Below are 20677 nucleotides of genomic sequence, written 5' to 3' on the forward strand. Positions count from 1 at the left end.
CTGTGGGAGTGGTCAGGGTCTCCCCACCCTGGTGAGGTCAGGGATGCACACTGAGGCAGCTGCGCCCACTCCAGATGTGCCACTCACTTGGCTTCCACTGTTCCCATCCCACCAACAGCTGCCTGCCCATCCCCTGACTCAGCCTCCGCCGCCCGCAGCCTCTTTCTCCTTTTTTTTCCCCCTACTTTATTTTTATCCCATCCGCCCAAATGGAAACCCTGCTCTAAAGAAACAGAAGGAGATCATTCTTATTTTTTTTCTTTTTTTTTCTGTTATCTGAGCGGAGGAGGGCAGAGAAGCGCCAAGGCTGGGGGGAAGGGTTTTGTCGGCTTTTTCTTTATGCAACACGAGTTGCTCAGGGGAGTGTCTTGCGTTATTAATGCTGAGTGGCTCCGGCAGCTACTGTGGTTTAAGGTCGTTAGTCACTCGCTGCGGGCGTGCCGTGCAGAGCTGCTCACAGCACCCTCCTGGTCCCACCAGGCCAGTAGGTCGGGAACAGCCTCAACGGGGTCAGTGGGGCACAGGGGGAGCCGGGGGCTGCGGTCAGCATCTAACCAGGGTCATGGGGTGAGCATGGATGCTCCTTGCATCCCGTTGGAGCAGCCCTGCACCAGCTCTTAATCACAGAGGAGCGATGAGGATGCAGGATGCTCTCCGTGCATTAGAGGAATGCAGGCCTGCTTGCGCTCTGCTCTTCTGATTGTTGTTTTTCTGTTGCTTTCCTCAGGATGAGGGCCTCTAGGCAGATATTTCCGAACTGGTTCTGCATCCTCTGGCTGCCACTCCTGCTGAGGGCTATCTCCTGCTCCCCGCTGCCCGCTGCAGAGCTCCCGTCACCCGCTGCGCTCCCCTCCAGGCTGTCCCAGGGACAGACCTGTGTCGGTATGTACAAGCTGTCTGTCCGGCTGGCTGTTCTTTTGTTACTGCATCGGTGAGCAGGGAACTGCTGCGCACATCGTAAATCACTCCACTATCTGCTCCCGTGGCTGTACTGCAAAACACTCAAAGTTGTTGGTGAAATAATCGCTCGGGATGTTGCAAGGCCAGCATGGGGGCTGGAACTACTTTATGATTTTGTTTTTGAGCGACTGCTTCCCAAAGTTCGTGTTTTTTGCTCTGCTGGGAGGAGCGCTGAATGCTCTGGCTTCGGTGTTCCCAGGGAGGTGGGAAGCAGTTCTCAGTACTGCTGGTGGGAGGATGTGCTGTCCCCCAGCTCACGTAGAATCTGCTTGGTTATTCCCAGTTCTAGGAAATGCTATTAAGGATAGCTGGCCCTTTTGACCATGGAGCAAGGCCTGAGTGGTAACTGTCAAAGGTGCTCACCTGCTGCTAATGAAGTTCACCAGGGAGCTGGCAGCATGGCTGGTCCCACTGCTGGGCCAGGGGGTCGCATGGGGTGGGTTCCTGCAGAGGGGCACCGAGGTGATCCCACCTCCAGCCATGACCTTGCTGGTAGCCACTAAAGCTGACAGGGTGCTTCTCCTCTTCTGGTGAGAGTGTGCAGCTGGACTTCCCATGTACTCCCAGGTAAAACTGTGGGGTGCATTTTCATAGAATCATAGAACTGTCTGAGTTGGAAGGGATCTTTAGAGGTCATTTAGTCCAAATCCCCTGCAATGAACAGGGACATCTACAGCTAGATCAGACTGCTCAGAGCCTGGTCCAGTCACTACAGTTTTGGCAACTCACTCTATTGTAAGTAACGTTACAAGCAGTTAGGATATTGTGCATTCTCAGTGCTTTTGCCAATTGTATTCCAAAAGCAAAGCTGGTCATACCAATGTCAGCACAAAAGTGTGGCTATCTGTGCATCAGAAATGCTGTTGGCATGATCCTCAGTGCCTAGAGAGATGTGCTGCCTTGCTTTGTTATGTGCACAAATGTACAGAGCATATCCACCATTTAGCGTTACGATCCAATATTCTACTTCATCTTCTTTTGGCTTTTGAGCCATGTTAGTGCTGTAAACAGAAATTGTGTTGCCTCAGATGGCAACATTTCAACCAATACTTCAACCAAAAGTATTTTCTTTGATTCGATTAGGACAATTAGAAATAACAACTCTAAGATTGATTAAAATAGGATTTTGACACACAACCGTGTCATTCGAAGTGCAGATTTCAGTGGTGAGGAAGTGAGCCAAGTCACAGTGCAGAGGCTGCTCAAGCCAGCACTTGGTCACCAGACGGAAAATGAAAGCAATGGCAAAAAGCAGAAATGGCTGTCAGGACCACTGCTGGGTCAGGTGACAAGAGGGAAGTGGTACTTCGTAATGCTGTGCTTTGAATGAAACAGAGAAGGCAGGGAGCATGCTTCCCCCTAGCTTTTTTTTACAGCTGAATATTGAGGGGTAGCGGTGGTTCTGGTGTCTGGTTCGGTGCCAGCTCTTCTCAGTGCGGAAATGAAGGTGAGATGCACTCGTCGCAAGGAGAATGAGTGCAATTTCCTTTCAGCAGCCCAACCACAGAGCCTTCTAGCCCTTGGCTTTCTGTCTGGGAAGACATCAGACGAGAGCCATGGGAACTTCCCCTGACTTTCTGGTCATATAGATCTAAGCAGCATTTATAACATTAGATTCACCCGCTGTTAAGCATACAGGAGATTTTCTTGAAGACATGAACTTTCTCAAGCAGGTTAAAGTTTGGTCAAGGGACTAATGTTTTGAAGGTATTTGCCTCAGGTTTTTAAGGGAAATGAGGTGTCTGCATATTAAACAGTCCCTTCTGAGCACTGCTATGCATACATGACCTGCATGCTGGAGATTGCTATGTAACAGCTGATGCTGGTCAGGAAATAGATGCTCTTTCAGTAACAAAACACGGGAAATATTTTCTGTCATGTCTTTCCACTGAAAATAGCACCCTTCTGGAAGAAATAACATGGAAATGATATGATCAGAGAGCAAAGTGCAACTTTGGTGTGCCCACTGAGTGCATTATAACTTGATGGTGTCCTTTTCACACTCCCCTTGCCTGCAGTACTCCCTTATAGGCACCATCTATCTGCCCCAGTAGGTTCTGGTTGTACTGGAAACACACCTAGGCCATTTTTGCTGCAGTTTCTTGAAAAATGTGGCTGCTTCATGCAAATAAAGTCTTTTCACAACTGGTTTGCTGTAAAAATGAAGCAACTGGAAAGTGTTCCCACCTAGAAAGGGACTTAATGCTGCTGCCTTTTAGAATTAGGGAAAAGAGGAGTAAAGAAGCTAGTGGTAACCATCTTGGCCACAAGATCGCTTTCAGATCCTAGACAGCTCCTTACCGTTTCCCATCTGCTTTTAAATAGATACTAGATAGTGGAGCTTTCAAATTGGCTTTCGTTGGCCCCGCCTTTGGAAAAGACTTCCCAGCACCTTGCAGTCTCTCTTCTTCAACCGTGAAAGCTGCCTCCTGTCTCCACAGGACGGGGAAATTCTCCCCTTCTGCATACAGTGAAATCAGACAGGCTCTCTCCCAGGCTTCTTGCAGGCTTTGTGCGCAATACATTCTTCTGCTTCATCCCTGTGGCAAATGAAAGGGCTTTGGTAAGTTTTCCTGTTTACAAACACCCATGGAGCTGCTGTTTCTCCTTGTGCAATGACAGTGAGTAATGGTCATTGCACAGGTCTGGGTGCTGGATGACAGATTTGGCTGTGTTTTCTGGGTTTGTCCCTAACCAGCAGTATGTCTTCTTCAGGACAGGAAACCTTTCTGCTGGGAGCAGCCTGAGAATCACAGTGGGGCATCTAAGTGACAAGATGCTGTGTATTTCTGTCTGAAGAATTAAGTATGAATGAGCACTTTGAATAGTCATACCTTTGACTTTCCCCATGTTAAATGAGGAAAATACTGTCCATTTCACAGGGCAAGTACGTACTCCAAGACAGTACAGTAACCCCAGCAACTAGAAACAGCAACGTTAGTATTTCATTGTATGTAAGGTCTTCATTGATGTATTTCTGAAAGAGTGTTAAAGGTTTTATTCTCCATCCAAACTATGACAGAGCCCTTAAGGGGTCTCTGCGAATTGACCAGTACCCCAGCAAGGGCAACTTCATCCATGAGTGTCTGAAGCAACCTCAGGAGAGGCAGAAGCTGCCCTAGAAAAAAAAAATGTGAGACATGGAAAGACAGGAAGGAGCTGCTGTGCTCATCCCTTCAAAATGGTGAAAAAAGGAAATTTGAATAAATATAGGTCAGTTAGTTAAACATCGATTCCTGGAAAAAAAATCGTGTAATAGTTAATCCATTTTTATTCAGATTCTTTTCAAAAGTAAATAAGAAGAGAGATTTCTCAAGGAGGAACAGTGTCAGACCAACCTACTTTTCTTTGATGATGAGATAACGGCATGGAGATAGAAGAAGCAGCAGATGCTATAGCTTGACTTAAGCAAGGCTCTTGGCACCACCTCAGCGCTAATCTAGTGGCTGAGAGTTATGTGGCACTGATTGAGCTTCTACAGGGCATGACAAAACTGGTAGATGGCCTTGTTAAGAGATAATTGCACATGACTCACTCTTTAAGTGGAAGGATGTACAAAATTAGGTCTTTTTTAGTCTTCAGCTTGGAATGTAGTACCATTCCCTATTTTCATTAGCCTGGATAATAGTGTGCTATTAAATTGGTAACTCATATAACACTGAGAATCACAGAATCATTGAATCACAGAATCACAGAATGGTTTGGGTTGGAAGGGACCCTAAAGCTCATCCAGTTCCAATGGCCTGCCATGGGCAGGTTGCCACCCACTAGATTGGGCTGCCTCATCCAACCTGGCCCTGAGCACCTCCAGGGATGGGGCAACTACAGTGTAGGGCAGGATTAGATTCAAAACAAACTTGGAGTAGTTGCCCTTCGAAAAGACCTTTTCCACATAGGTCTGTTGAAGGCATTTTTGGGAGAAGTAGTCAGTGCCACATAGAGCAGATGGGAACATCCCCAGGGAGGATCAGCTGGGCTTGTAGCGGCACAGCAATGGCATGCTGTCAGTAAGAGCACTCGCCCTGCAGACACCCAGATGTGCAAACTGAAGCTAGCTCATCAGATGTGAAGTAACCTGCTGCCTTTCCCAGCGCTGATAATTCTCTGAGGAATTTCTGTGCTCCCTTCTGGGGCTGTGAATCAAGGGCAGCGCAGTGACAAGAGGTTCAGAAAAAGATAAGCATAAGCTATAAAACATGACTGAATAAACTGAAGTTAATTATTCTAGAGAAGAAAAACTTGAGAAAGGATTTGATATCTGTCCTCAAAATTATTAAAGGGGCTGTCTATCCTATCTATAGATAGGTTGATGCTGTCTGTAACAGACACAGCAAGAAGTAACAGAAATAAACACTGCTCAGACTAGGGAGGGACACCACGGATCACTGCTAGGACAGAGGCATGTGCTGGATGGCCTCTTCCCAGCCAGCTCTCCTGGTTTTCTGTGCTGTGACTGCCTGCATCATTTGCAAATAGCAGCTTATTTAATTCCTCCCAGCAGCAGCCTGCCCTGCTCCTTTTGCTGATTAACTTCGGTTGCCCTTTTGGAACCAAGCGATCAGACGGGGAGAGCTCAAGGCACCCAGGCAGCAGTGCTTCTCTGCCAGCAAACTGGGATCCTGTGAATCAGCAGCCAGGGAAGCAAATTTCGCCCTCTCTGTGCTCAATATAATGTCATTCTTAGCAGCCTCTGTGGGTCACCCCTTCCATTCATCCATGAGAACGTAATTCCTAATGCATGAAGAAGCATGCTCTTGAAACATATTTCTAGTTCTTGTCACACTAACAAATAGGTGTTATGGAGCTGCCAGCTTCTGCCTGTGCTGATTTGTGTGGCAGGCCATGTCCCCAGCAGCTTACAACTGTAATGTACAGCTCAGTGAGCCCTGTAAAAAGGCCGTGCCTGATATCAACGCAGCACCACAACGTGCGGCAGTCTGAAAGTCTGAGATCAGCTGCACTAGGGCTCCGTTCACTTTGCTGACAGTGCTCAGTTAACACAGCAGCAAAAATCAGTCTGATGAGCAGCAACAAATGGCAAATTTCACCACAGCTTTTTTTTTTTTTTTTTTCCCTGTGTTTTTTCTTCAAATAGAAAAATCACAGGTATGAGTAGTGTGGTAGATATGAAAGCTACTCTTAAAACAGAAATATTTCCTACAGGGCTTTGTATTTTTCAACAGCTGATGGTAAAAATTTCATTTTCAAGGTCACCCCACATCTTACTGAAAACTTATGACCGTGAAATGCAAACACAGATCGCAGTGAGAAGGTGTGCCTCACATACCTACCTACCTGCAGGCATGTGTGTGTGTAAATACACACTCGTGTGTGTGTATATGCATATGTAGGCATGGGCAATCTTGTGTGTTTTACATCACTAATACTTGCTCTTAAGCTTAATCTCATTTGTCTTTGATAGCCTTATTTATTAGTATCAATTGTTTGATCAGTTGACGAATGCCACTCCTGTTCACACGTTCGCCCTATGCAGAACTACAGAACAACCTGCCTACATTTCAGACAATCATTTTAAATGCTTTTAGGAACTGTACACCTAAAGCAAGTTCTGTGCATCTAGAATCTTGAAATGGCCAATTCTTTGCAATCAGGGTGAGACTATGCTTGTGGCTTAATGAGCTTGTGGTTTGGCGGACAAGGAAACAGTCCCAGTGTCAAGAGATAGCAGAAGTCCCTCTGCCACTATCCTTGCTTTGGTAAATTTTTAATACCCTTTCCTGATTTGGAAATGAAAAAATATGTTAATGGTGTATACATACACACTTTTCCTACTAATTAGTGTAAAAAGCATTTCCACTGCAAATGCCTGGGGTTATAGATCTTGTTAAACAGGGTTCTTTAAAGTGTAATGACAGAAACACCAGGGATACATTTGGCTGGCAGGTATGGATACCGAAGTCTTCCACTAGATGGAAACTGAATTTTTTGTACCAGCACATGCATAACTGTATAGAACCATATCAGACATCTCATAGGGTGTCTTAAGGAGGTAGTAACAAATGAACAGAGCTCCGAAGCTCGGGCCTGAAGTGTCTCACTGCTGGAGCATGAACTCCATGAGCAACAAAAATGCTAACTGATATTGCACTTAAAATACTGCTATATTGACATTAATATTTAAAATTTTTATTACCCAGTATTCTAGGTGCAATTTTATGCCCAGTAACAGGTTCTGTAGTACTGTACCATTTAACATTTCCAGGATGTTTCATGAACTCGGCAAAATGTAAGGGAAAGAAGTTCTTGTACATGCCAATGTATTTGAATACAGATACCTATAATTGTATTCCATCACATCGCTATCTCTGTGAAATACAAAAATGCTAGCTTTAAATGACATAGGAAACAAAAACTGAATTAAAAACTTGTATACTCAGATCCCTTTCTCAAAGCAACAAATTCTCCAGATGCACATGGGAAAGTAACAGTCCTACCCCTGCCTATGCAGTTGCACCTGTTGAGCTCACAGTTTCCATGCTAATTGAAAATCATGAGATTACAGTGGGTTTTACTTTGAAGGCCTCACCTCAGTGTTCAGAAGCAGAAAGCAAAACAGATACTGGGAAGTATTAGAAAAGGTACATATAGTGAAAAATAAATCTTTCCTGTATTGAAATATTGCATGTCCATGGTCTGCCTGTACCTTGTGCAGTTTTGGCCCCCATCTCGGGGGGAGAAAACAGTAGACATGCTGATTATTTGCTAGCTCCCAATATAAACAGTCTTATTTCAAACAGGAATGTCTTGTGTGTTGAACTGTGGAGAATGGGGCAGGCAACCACAGTCCAAAAAGCAGGGTTTGTGGAGAGCTATTTGTGCCCCAGGCCACTTTCCTTGGCTTATTTCTTCCTTGTGGTACAGCTAATTGGATGTGGTGCAGCACATATGGATGTGGAATGGCGATATGGCTGGAGGGACAAGAAAGGGCCCCAGCACCCATCGACGTGAACAAAAAGTGGCAAAGAAGGATGCTCCAGGTGCCAGAAATCCCATTTAACAGGACAAAAATATCTGCAAATCTGAAATGTAGAGAGGCAACTCTCAGCATCCAGGTATTCCTTTACATCCACAGGTATCATTCTAAGTATAGATCCTTTCAAACATGTGCAGCAGAAGTGGATTAAGTTAAATAGTCTGCTCAAACTGCCAGGGGCTCTGTGGCTAGGAAATGAATCTCTAGCTCTGACTTTATTACTGGGGTATGATTTTCTCCCAAGCCTATTGGAAATGTCATTTTATTATTACATGCTACTCTCAAATACATGGGGACAAGCACTTCCTGACATGGGTTTTCAAATTACTGCTTCTGAGCAAAATGGTTATGGTTTTCTCTTATCTCTTCAGAAATTAATAGCAGATAGGATAAAATATCACTAAAAGAGACAAGCATTTTATTAATTCCAGAGTCTAGTTTCTAATGGCTGGTAGGCATCATACCACCAATGAGTTTCTTCCTCAGCCTGACAAGGTATTGAAACCCATTATTACAGTGTGACAGCAAAGTCAATTTCTTGAAACTTGTTTCTAAAGCAAATCACATGCAATCATGAAAAAAATGTAGAGCTTTTTTTAACCTTTAATTTGGAAGCTTATCTAGATTGCCTTATATGTGCTGCTCATGATGAGAAATAAATCACACGTAAATATCTGCTTAATTAAAAACAAGCAGCCATTTCTAAAGACAGTCCAAATCTGAAAGTGTTTTTTCTACTGATTTCAGAGTACTAAAAAGTTTAGAATCTTACTCAGAAGTAATCATAGATAATTATAGCAGTGAGATTCCCACAGCTGAAGACACCTGTCCTTTTTAGCTATCTCTTTTCCATTTTTAGCCAATGGGACTAAGACCTGTTAGAGGTAGGATAACTTGTTAGCATTTCTGATAATTGTCATACTGTTCTGGGATATTTCTGTCGATTCTTTTCTTTTTTCTTTTTTTTTTTGGAATAGTGGCTTCTTGTGCTGCAGCCAACCATCAGTCCTTTTCCTGCCACTGAATCCAAAGGAAGTCGATCTATCTAATGAAAAATAGAAATTTCTAGCTGGAGCAAGGGTTAGCTTCCATTGTGACTTTACCTATAGCCCAACACAAGGATCAGATTATCCTAGAGAATAAGCTGCTAACTAGAGGGAACATGTTTTTATCCCCAAACCAGCACTGAGGCTGAGGACACCTCTGATTGTCCCCCTGAAAATCAGTCATGTCTTTCTCTGTCTAATTGTCTTGAAAAGTGTTGTGTTTCATCTGGAGCAAGTGCACTTGGGAGAGCATTCAAACAAGCATGGTGGGGCCAGTGGGTGTCTGCAACACAGAGAAGGTAATAGCACCCTCTGTGTGACACTAAAGACTGGTTTACGAGAGCAAACGCCCTGGGGTTCAGCTCTGTGGGTTTTTCCTGAGCTGCCAGGCTGTTATTATTGTTATTTATATTCATGTAGCATCCAGTAGCCCAAGGCACTGCATTAAGTACTTCAGCATCTCAGCGATGACTCCGTTAATTCTCAGGCAAAGCAAATCTCCCTTTGGGCCTGGTTCAATAGGCACAGAAGAGTCTGGCTGGCTTAATAACATGAAAAATTTCCATTTAATCACCAAGAGACCTCTCCCTCAGTAGGGTTACCTGAATGATTGTTTTTGTGATTAAGAATTCTGTTTCTATTTGGCAAAGCTGAATTAAAAATAGCTATTTTTCCTCCCGTCTGCGATGCTTTGACAAACATGAGAGGGAAACTCTCTTACATCTTCAGTGCAGTCTGTTTTTTGTATTCCAGAGGAAAGTGAAGCACTGGGGGTATTTTTATCCTCAGGATAATTTTTGGGCTTGTGAGCATCGTCTGTAGCACCATGCAGCTGTGCATCAATCAGTCCCTTTCCCTGTGCTCACTCCAGCAGAGGAGAGAAGACCTGGCTGTGGTAGTGTGAGTCAGCACAACCATGTCTGACAAGGCAGAGGTGAACCTCCTTGCATCCCCACCAGGAGACCAAGGACTGCCTTGTTTGTCTTTCTGGTCTTTCTGCTTGGACTCCTTTCTGTCTTTCTGACTTCTAGACAGCCAGATATTTTGATAATAGAATAAAGGAGCACGTGGAAGGAGTACGTGTGTTTTCTTGTTACAGCACCATTCTGGTTGGTTAGTTTTTCTGAGCATCTAGACTCACGAATAAAACACACATAGTAAGAAGGCAGGGGAAGGGTAATTTTGTTTATATGTAGGCTGTTTGCATATGTTAATAATATGGCCTTGTAAACACCAGGAGAAATGACTCTTTTACAGGTGCTTATAGCATGTCTGAAGGACCTGCACGGCCATCTCGGCACTAAGTGGTGGAGTTGGCACACTGTGGCTATGCCCATGTTACCATCACAAATAAGCCAAGGTCTGTTTTTTATCTCTGTGGCCAGTGCAGGACTTGTTTTCCATTCACACCCCTGAAGTCTTTTACGAGCCACTGTGTTTTAGTCAACTAACAGTTCTTTGGACTAGCTTCTGGGTTTTGGAGGTTGAGAGAGAGGAGTAAATTATTTGTTTCAGGGTTTTCTCTTGGTGGCAGAGGTCTCCATATACTCATCTTTTCTTCTAGGATGACTAGAGGTAATGGCTCTTAGCATGCCTTATCAATCATTCTACAGAGGACTTTGGGTGAGAGTTCTATTTAATAAGTATGGAGAAGTGGGCTGTTTTCCCTGTAGAAGAGATGGCAAGTTCACTGTAATTTCCACTGGACTACTGTATTTGGTGTAGAAGAAGTAATAGACAATTCAAAGATACTGGTCTTACAGCAAGTTCCAATGGTATTACTTCATCTTTTATTTGCCACTTGGTCCATAAGAGCATCAAAGTTTTCTCTGTAGAAAAAATGTCAGTTCGATTTAATAGCACATAGGCAGGGGTACATGGAAGGAATTTAAAAGCTCACTTTGAGGAGTTGTGCCAGCCTAGAAACCTAAGCATTAATGCTCCTGAACTCTGCAAAAAGGTGTATCTGTATCCACATCCAAACCTTGCAGCTCACCTTCATTTCTAGACTGCCTCATAGCAAATTCTGAGAACTTGGATTTCTTGTAGCTGAGAGGAAGTGGGATTTTTTTAAGTTTTGATCGCTCTCTGTGAGCTCCAAAGGGTACAAGAGGTACATCCAGCACAGACATGAGGGGTACTAAGAAGACAGAGTTCTTCTGATGTTGATACCCATTCTGTGATAACTCACGGGCTTTGACTAGAGACAGAAATTATCAAATATTTCCCCCCAGGTGCTCATCTACTGTGGAGCATCCCAAGATATGAAATGCCCAGCAAAGCCCAAAGTTCTTCTATTGAGCGAGGTGCTTCCCTACGTACTAGAGATAACTGCATTCACTGTTTGTTTGTTTGTTTGAAGGATGTGTGCTTGTGGTCTCTGTGATTGAACAGCTTGCACAGTGGCACAACAGTACAGTAAAGGCAGCCGTGGAGAGACTGTGCAACTACATACCTGGTAAGTGTCAAATAATGGGCCATATGTTTCATTGGTACTGCCGTACTTCTCTGTTAATTAAAAATTCACACATTGAGACTGAAAAAGCCCTCACCACATCTCACGCGGCACCTAAAATTAATGTGGCTGAAAGATAGCCAGGTGCTGCCTGCAGGAAGGATGTAGCTGCAGCAGAGGTGGGATTTCATCCCAGAGTTACAGCGAATGGGGTTGTGTGAAGCCCAGAATCCCGTGAGCCCCTTTTCCCCTTCTCTTTGTTTCCACTTTGTCTCTTTGTTAGCAGCTTTGCTGCATGTCCAGCCTCTCCTCTTTCTTGTCAATATGGGTCTTTATGTCAGCTGAGGAGATGAAAATGCTTTCAATGGGGGTAGGAAGCCATTATTGTAAAATCATTAAAATTATCTGAAGCTGACAGTGATGTGAATGGAAAAGCTATTGAAACGTAACTGATGAGAAAAATTTCAAAAGTGAGAGCTATTCCAAATGAATATATGTGGACTCCCCCTTTACTGCCTTGTATTTTATCAGCCCAAAGGAGCCTGGCTGTCCAAGCACACGTCTCTAAATAGAGAACAGTCTGAATACCAAAATAGCTTTGTGCTTCACAGACTCATCCTACAACTGCTTCAGTTGCTAGATCTCACGTTCATGACATCGTTTTGACTTTATGAATGCAAAAGGGTGGCTTTATGATTCTTCATTATACAGCCTTTTATATAGGCCTTCATGAATTGTATCTCTGAGAACCATATTACTATACAGACCTCAGCATCACGGACGATGCATGCAGAATATTAATTCCTTCCTTTCCAAGACATTATTTTCTGATATAGAATGGAGCAGGAAGGAAATTGCTGAAATTCATTCATTGACAGAATGATGCTTATCTGATCTCTATTCCACAAGTAGAATCCTCGGTGTTTTAAATTATAGGCACATCACCATGAAGTTGCAATTAGAAGCGGGGATCCTGCTGTTAAAATACGATTTTCCTCTTTAAAATATGACATGCTAGATCTACAATCATGATTCACTCCATGGACCTTGTTCAGCTGTCATGCAAGGATATTTCTTTTCAGCTGCCATTCTTTATACACATAAAATCCTATTATCCCTTTAGTTAAATCTGTATAATCCAGTTACCTTTTATGAGATGCGTGGATACACCCAATAAGAAAAAACTGACCCTGAACACGAAAGGAGTGAAAAATCCTAGGGATTGTGCAGGAGCTACAGTGTAACCCAATTTATCCTCCCCCAGGAGGTGAACCCCACATCCCATCAGCGCTCCGCAGCTTCCTCTTGCTCCCTGGAACAATAGAAAGTCTTGGGATCCTCATGAGGAGCAGCCTATTAAATCAGGCCATGCCATTTCTGCTGAAGGAACTATTTGACACATGCCTACAAATTGCTTGCAAGAATGACTGTGACAAATCGATGACAATGAGGCTTTTCCTAAGGACGAAAAAGAGAATGAGCACGTTATTTTTTTAACGGGCCTCCTATTGTTTTGCTTGCAATAAGGGGGGTTGTATCAAACCTTCAATGAAGTTATACACTGTTTAAAACCAACAATATTTAAAGAAAAAGAGAAATTCAGTATCGGTCAATCCCATTCAGTTCCATAGACGGTGCAGAAAACACAGTCATGCTCTTGTATGGAAATGTTTGCAACGACTGTGGTCTGAGCCACAATAGAGCACAGCAGCATTCTGAATGAGGAAGGCTCTGGAGTAGACAGAAATGCCAGGTCTGGGGAAATGTTCAGTATTTGTGAGGTACGAGATGCTGCTAGCAAGAATGCATATTTGCCTTGATTCTGGCTGGCTGGGCAAGAGGTGCCCAGTGCCCTAAACATGCTTTGAGATCGTCTGTCTCAGCATTGCCTCCAAGTCAGACTCAGCTTCTGTCAGCCCCTGCTGTGCAAACACCTTAGCTCGTGTGGAAATGGCAAGGTGATTAATGCCATCTTTCCTGCAAATATTTGTCTCCTGGGTTTCAGCCAGCGTTTGTGTTTCTAGGACTACGAAGCTATAGAGAAAACCCCTCTGGGATTTTTATCATGTAAGAAGAGAGAGATTAGGGGACCTCTTGCCTGAAACAGAGCAAAAGGAAGCATCCTCACTTCTGGCCAAGCACTTCAAAGTTTTTCTCTAAATTTTAAGTGTTCATTTAGATTTAAGTTCTTATCTGGGCCCTTAACAGTCACCGTAATTATCATCATAATCTCTCTCTCTTTTCCCCTCCTTTCCCACTCGCACAGCTTCCTCCCACCAGAGCTTTCTCTCTGCACTGTCTTCTTGTGTGTGTTCAGCAGGCAAGAGGTTTGTGAGTGACAAAACATGGGGAGTGTCCTACAAACTGCCTATGGCTTTGATCTGTTTTGGCACTGGCATCTTCCAAGATGACTCTACTTGCCCAACATATTATGTATTTGCCACTCTCACCACCCACTGTTATCCCCACATCAGACAGCTGGAAGCCCAACTTCCCCCGCACACCAACAGACCAGCACACAGAAGTCCCTGCTGGGGATGAGCTGGGGAAGCAACCACCCTCTGTGGGCTTCAACACGGAGCCAGGAGCTTCCTTCAAGGCTTGCTCCAAGATTGCTGTGGTCAATCAGACACCAGATTGAAGGCAGCACTAGTGGTGTCTGCAATGCTTTCCGTCCAGGCGAACAAGAATCCAGTCTAACTCCAGAAGACCAATTTTTAACTCACACATTTCTCCTGGAAAGCAGATAGAGAGGAATTATGTGGCAGAGGAGGCAAAGAGATGAAGCTAATAGCTTGATTGAAGTAAAATATCTGGCATGAGAAAAATCATGTATTGCAGCTACAGGAGCTGCCTGCAACACAGAGTAGGAGGGTGGTGGGGATATCATGCTTCCTTTTGGCCATCCCCTGTTTCTCTGGGGTGAGCGCAGCCCTGCCATGGAGGTGTGAGAGAAAGCAAATTCCTAGGAATTCTCCCAGGGAATTTAGCAGCTGCCCATTTGTGTGGGTGCAATCCTGCCTCTTGGCATCTTCCAAGGCCCTGAACTGCACCTCCTCTGCAGGGTGAGTGCAGCTCTTCCCTTGCACAAACCCCCAGAGCCACTGAGGCAGGCCCAGCAGAAGCATGAAGTCCTACATCACTTGCTACACTTCATCTATTTCTTTTCTTTCCTTTCACAAGCCTACCACCATTTGAGCAGCTCAGAACATGCTGCGGCGTGCATGATTTCTTTCAGCTTTCACATGATACAATATTCAGATCATTTAGCAAATGCCAGTTATCCTCTCGGTCTTTCCCAACTGCTTGCCTAAAGCCAGAGGAGAGCTTCATGTCCCAGCCTAGGTTAAGAAATTCAGGTTTTCCCATTCTCTGATGCTATGCTGAAATCTCAGACTCACATGCATTTCCCTCAGATAAATCAACATTCAACTCAGGTTGCTCCTGCTGTGTTCTGACTGTCACAAAACCAGTTTCACTGATCCGAGTCACTTAAAAAATGTATGTTTTCTAGAAAAACTGCAAGGTTTCTGTTACGTCCTTGCTGAAGTGTACGGACCACACATAGCTGAACTGTAAGTACTCCCGTATTTTCTCAAGCTTTGCTTTAGTTCATGCTTCAGAAGAATGGATGTACTATCAGACTGAGGTTCAGGGTTCTCATTCTAAAAATCACATGGTTACTAAAGCAAGAATGCCAGAGACTGATTCCAGCTTGGCATTTGGCACAGCTCTCCCTGAGTGAATAAATGCAGCCTGCCACCGTAACCGGTTCTATGAGGCCTCTCAGATCAGGCCCACCTGATGTAGTTACCTTTTGAAATGCAGCTCTTCAGGTGGAGAGAGGAATTTGAATAACTCATGTGCATGAGGCAGCTCTGACACAGTCCCACTACGTTAATACTTGTCTCTGGCTTTCCCTTTTACCTTTAATCAAGCTTTCTAATTGTCAGCCCCTACATGCTCCCAGCCCTGACCTTGATATGCACTGCAGGGGAAGGCTGCCAGGTAATGTTGGTGATTAAAGAAATAACATGTAGGCCATTTTATTTCCTTTGAAAGTTCTTAGTTTAATTAATGGAGCTGTTGCTACACCTTTTTCCTCCCTTGGGTTTTTATTTTTATTTTTAAAACTAGCTGAGGGACTGCAAAGTGCTTACAGGACTAAGAAATGCTATAATCCAACACCGTAATTTAATTCTTGATCAGCCCAGAAGCGCATCCCAAAAAAGAAGGAAACAGCCCTAGCACTTGTGCTTGGTGATTAAATGTTAAGGATCTTTGACGGCTTTCTGGTTATTTTCCTGAGTTAATGACTGAAGATGTCTCTGTGCCAAATTGCATATGTATTAACTTTAACCTTTAAGTCTTTGTCAGGCTTGTGATTGATTAAAAAACGCAGCATAACGCATTTGATTCAGGTGCTGCACATCAAGTGCAGTGCTTTTTCATCATCCTGGTATCCAATTCTACATGCTGAGTAGGATGCTATGACAGAAAGTCATTTGGGTCTGACAGCACGCTGAGCAGTGGCTATGGGCCATGGCAAAGCTTGCTGAGGTTATCTGGTAGTGCTGGGGAGATTTAGCTTCCCATGGAAATTGCTCCTGCTTCCAAACACCCAGAAGAATGCACTGGTCTCTTTTAACACCATTTCCTTCAGCATAGACAGGGAAATGAATGCCGATGTGGTCTGCCATTCCTTGAGGCTGTGCAAACAGGATCCAGGACAACCCCTTTGTCATCTCTACCCTCCTCCCAAGGTGAGTTGCTTTACGACTTCTTTCAAAGCTGCAGGCTGTGGATGGCCCCTCAGGCCGGGACCAAGCATGCAGAGGTTTCCAGGCCACGTGAGTTTTCTGGGGAAAACAACAGCATTTAGAATGTGGACGCTTTCAGAAAATGTCTGTTTGAGTAGAAGGTACACAATATACTGCTTGATGTATCAGCAACGTGGTTACTGGAGAGCAGGAACAATGGAACCAAGCTCCCTTGTGCCAGCCTGGGCCAGAGAGAAAGAATATACAAATATCTCATTTTCTCCAGACTTTATTGTCAAGCAGTCAAATAGCCACCAACACTAAGCTCAACAGCAGTTCACCTATAGCCCTGTGTTACCATGGCACATGTTATCCTTCATCTCTGTGACAACATACAGGGGGCCAAGCTTCCCATGCAGATGGGGGTTATTTGAGTTGGCTTGATCTGCCATGGGAGAGGGTTAAGCTAACTTGCGTGGCCTTTGTCCGCAGGCTGGAAACAGGCAGTTAGCAAGGCTTTGAGGATGTACTTATTACACCATGGTGACTTGGTTTCCTGTCAGAGTATATTAATATGTATAGGTGTCTAAACAGGCACACTTGGTTTTGGTGGTGACAGCTGTTGTTTTCAGTGACCATACAGACACTTTGCACAGAAACCTGTGAGCAATAGTGGCTGTATGGCAATGTCAAAAAGCAAGTGATTGACTGCAGCATCTACTTTTTGGAAATATTTTCCTTGCATCTTGGTAAAGTCATGCTTGATTTCTAAAGGTTGGCACAAGATGTTTTACACAGAGCCTCATCCAGTATCTGGTGAAATCAGTGAGTATTTTAATGGGCTACAGTTCATCTCCAGATGGATTTAGCTCTCCCAGTATTAAAAGCTGTAGATACACCTGCCTTCCAAGAATTACATTATCTTTTATTTTACAGGAAGTGTATGCCTCATGTGACTATGCTCCATGATATGTCACTGTAGAGGTATTTAGGTGTGTAATCAGATCAGGGATGGAAGAAGATGGGTGCAAGAGAAAAGAGGGCCCACACCTACTTAACTCCACCAGGACATTGCCTAGACTTCATCAGATTTCTTCCTTCAGAAATTCTGCATCTGAACTCGTGGAAGGGTTTATAGATCCTTCCACCTTTCCCGAGCACACCAGAGCTACCCTACTGCAGGTGGTCCCTTAGTGATGGCCAGGTCTTTCCTCACCTTTGTTAGCCTCTGGCACTTTAGCCCTGGTAACTGCATGCACTTTTTCTTCTCCTTCACTTGCAACAGCAGCAGAAGCCCTGTTAGTGACTGTGGGGCCTCATTGTTTGCTGTTTTATTTTAATTAGGAGTGCTGAAAGTGAAGGTGAGAGGCCATAAGGCTTCCTACTGTTGCAAGGCACCCAGAGGACAGCTGCTGGAGTGGTGGCTGCATTTTCACCACAGTGCGAGCCCCAGACACAGATTTTCATGTGAACTTCCTTTCCAATGTGAGGAAATAAAGAGAAGTAGAGACCAACCTGCACCTGGCTTCTCTATCAAGAAAATGATTACTTTACTCAGACTTCACCCTCCATTTTAGTACCTCTTGTGTCGCAGACAGCACAGGGAGATGGGAGTGCCCCAAATTCATGCTCAAGTGGTTGATAAATTGCCCACAGTAGCTCTGTGACAAGTCATACTGAGTGAAGATGAATTATGGGTGAAAAAAATTAATATACAGTTAGAGACACAGATGCATAAAATGCAGTTTACCTCACATTTGCTCCTGTGGTTTGTAATTTGATTGATCACTTCAGTTATATGAGCCTGCGAATGTTGGCTCAGTCCCCTGCCAAGTGTTTGAACAAGACTTAAATACTAATGACTGTTTTGTTCGACCGTATCGATTTTCAGGTACTTCGTTTATTCATTTAGACTTTTGGATGCACATTTTCCCAGAATTATTATTGTGTTTGTACTGGCAGAGGGACTGATATATAAAAGCAGAGTGATTTGCCCTTACAAACCCAAATGATGTTCTATTTTTAATTGTCTTTAAGTGGCATATATCAATATAGAGCTACTTTTTCAGTCAATCGTTTTTGCTCATTCTCTGTGAGGTTGCTCTAGTGAGATCACGTGTACCAAAGAAGAGCCGTGGCTTCAGAGACCCAGCAGGCTATCTACACGATTGAAGTGCTGCACACCAAGTATATGCAATATGCTCTGTATTACACACTTCCCCTGTCTCTGACAAACTACCCAAAATTAATATGCTTTGTGGCTCAACATACATCAGCACAGGACAGTCTAATGTTGGCTGCAGTACAGCCAGTGGCTACAGTTATCCAAGCTACCTGGCTTAAGATGACTGGATATTGCTTTAGCAAAAGAAATTGTCAGCTCACTTGGTGGAGGACTTTCTGCACCGAGGCTCATGACAAGCCACAAGAAAAGGACAGAAATAGGACAAGGGGTTCAGGCACCGGCTGCTGAGCTTCTTTTCCAGCTCATGGGAGAGAGCAGGTTTGCAGGAGATTCATCTCAGCCTCAGTCTCAGTGGTTTTAAGCCAGTTGGCCTGTTCAGTTAAATGGAAATACTTTAATTGATTTTATTGGACCAAAATAATGGCTTGACTTCAGAACTGGCATCCTGCTGCCACCAATCTCTTAAACAGCCAGTGTTGGAAGGAGCACTCATTCCTTCCTCTGCTTTTTGGAGGACCTATTCTGCTCCTCGTCACTTTTCAGCTCCAGGTTATTAGAGGCCCTGTGGCTACAGGCTTCAGCTTAATCGCCACTAGCAGGATTTTACTGAGAGTCATCTTGTATGAGCAGAGATATATGTAACAATGCTAATGTCATTTTATCTTACCAAAGTAAGCTTCATAGCCGCAAGCACTGATGCTGGCTCCTGTCCCTGACACCATCAAGCCTTTCACTGACTTTTTGCGAAACCAGAGCCACATTCTTCATGGACATCACTGTGGGAACTCTTTGGAGTGAGCCTGGGCTTGCCTGAGTGCTGTGGTTGAGATTCTGGGTGGCATGGACTGGCTAAACATTTTGATCATGTTACAGAGCAAGTGCACCAGTGTTAACAAAAGTCTTGTTCCTACGGAATAAGAACTAAAATGAAGGTGTATCACACGTCTGAATGTGGGCCTCTGGAGTCCTTAGGCTTGCTAGCAGCATCTTACAATGAACAGTTTTGATAAAAGAAAGGATAGGAACAGCTGGACTAGAGTGATAATGGTGGTTCTGGAGGGTAAACAAATGTCCTATCTGCCTGGGTGACAGTCTGAGCAAATTCAACCAAATGATGCAAGACTACAAGAGTCCAAGTCTGAAAGAAAGAAGTGGAGTAAAATAGAGTCATTGCCCAGGGAGGAGAAAGGACCAATTCAAGCCTGGTATGTTTTAGAGCTGGGCTTTCAGGGCTTGCAGGGAAGGTCCCTATTCTGAGTCCAGAGCACATATCATATGGTTTGGCTGTCCTGTGTGATGATTGTGATTCCCCTAAAGACTTTATTTTGCCTTTGTGGGTCTCCACCTGCAGTACTGCATCCCAAGATCCCCTTTAACCTAAGCCATTCTGTGATTCCATGATTATCTACAGGATGAAAAATTAGAACTGAAGGACAAATCCTATTTTTGCTTGTGCTGCTTACCTAGCTCAGCAGTGCTTTGGTACCTCGATATGCCTACTCCTGGTAAAAAAAAAATTGGAAATGAGCTAGAAGGGGAACTATGTTTTGTAGATGTCCACTCCCTTGGGAAAGAGTTGGCTAGCAAGAATGATAAATGAGAGACATTTAAAGTTGTTTTGTGTGTTCATGATGAGAAATAGAGCTGTTTACGAAAATGTATAGCTTGGGATGCATGAGCTCCGAGAAGGGCATTAAAGGAAGTCCGTGAATGAAATCCTAATGATCCCCACCCTATTCCGGTTCCATCCGTGGCATGGGCATCTTGTCCATGACCAGGCTGATCCGTGCTCCTCACAGCCTTGTCCACCAGCTGCCGGAGCTCTGGGAGCCCCATGTCTGGTGGTGCTCTCATGTAAAGGAAGGACTGCTGCTCACTGAGCCGCAGCAAGAGGGTTTGTGTGGGATGTATGGCTCACAGCGAAGTGCTGGTGTTAACCAAGGGCTGCAGGAGCCCCATGGGGCCAGTGTTCTCCTGTACAGGTGCTTCAGATGAAAGCTCTGCACATGCCACCCTGGAGTCCTGTCTGATGTAACTTCTGCAGTGGGAGGATATCTCATCCTCAGCATTTCAGAGCCATTACTAAGCTGCATGCACGGTCAATTCAGCCTTTTCTTTCTTTTTTTCACACTTTCTGTGTGCAATATTATTGTAGCTGTCTGAACCATGTACTCTCGTGCACTGCTGCTGAGAGCAAGAAAGGGCTCTCCTCTCCTACCCAGCAGAAAGAGACTGGCAAATCTTACCTCCTTGGAAATTCTTCATGCATCATACCCA

At 44.2% G+C, this 20677-nt stretch overlaps 1 protein-coding gene across 3 annotated transcripts in view; it reads left to right on the plus strand.

The window, feature by feature from the left end:
• The first annotated feature begins 299 nt into the window (after positions 1 to 299).
• AOAH (acyloxyacyl hydrolase) overlaps positions 300 to 20677 on the plus strand; it is a 69145-nt gene continuing 48767 nt past the window's right edge. The window contains exons 1-5 of one of the 3 annotated variants that reach the window (XM_418835.7): positions 300 to 509; positions 728 to 882; positions 11363 to 11458; positions 14970 to 15030; positions 16119 to 16218. In XM_418835.7, coding sequence (XP_418835.4) covers positions 340 to 509; positions 728 to 882; positions 11363 to 11458; positions 14970 to 15030; positions 16119 to 16218 — 582 coding nt within the window. In that variant the 5' untranslated portion in view covers positions 300 to 339. Of the gene's footprint in view, positions 568 to 727; positions 883 to 11362; positions 11459 to 14969; positions 15031 to 16118; positions 16219 to 20677 lie in introns of all 3 variants that reach the window. The other 2 variants (XM_004939531.5, XM_004939533.5) reach the window with 2 other exon arrangements.

This window comes from Gallus gallus, chromosome 2 (genome assembly GCF_016699485.2).
Source record: "Gallus gallus isolate bGalGal1 chromosome 2, bGalGal1.mat.broiler.GRCg7b, whole genome shotgun sequence".
Taxonomy (NCBI): Eukaryota; Metazoa; Chordata; class Aves; order Galliformes; family Phasianidae; genus Gallus; species Gallus gallus.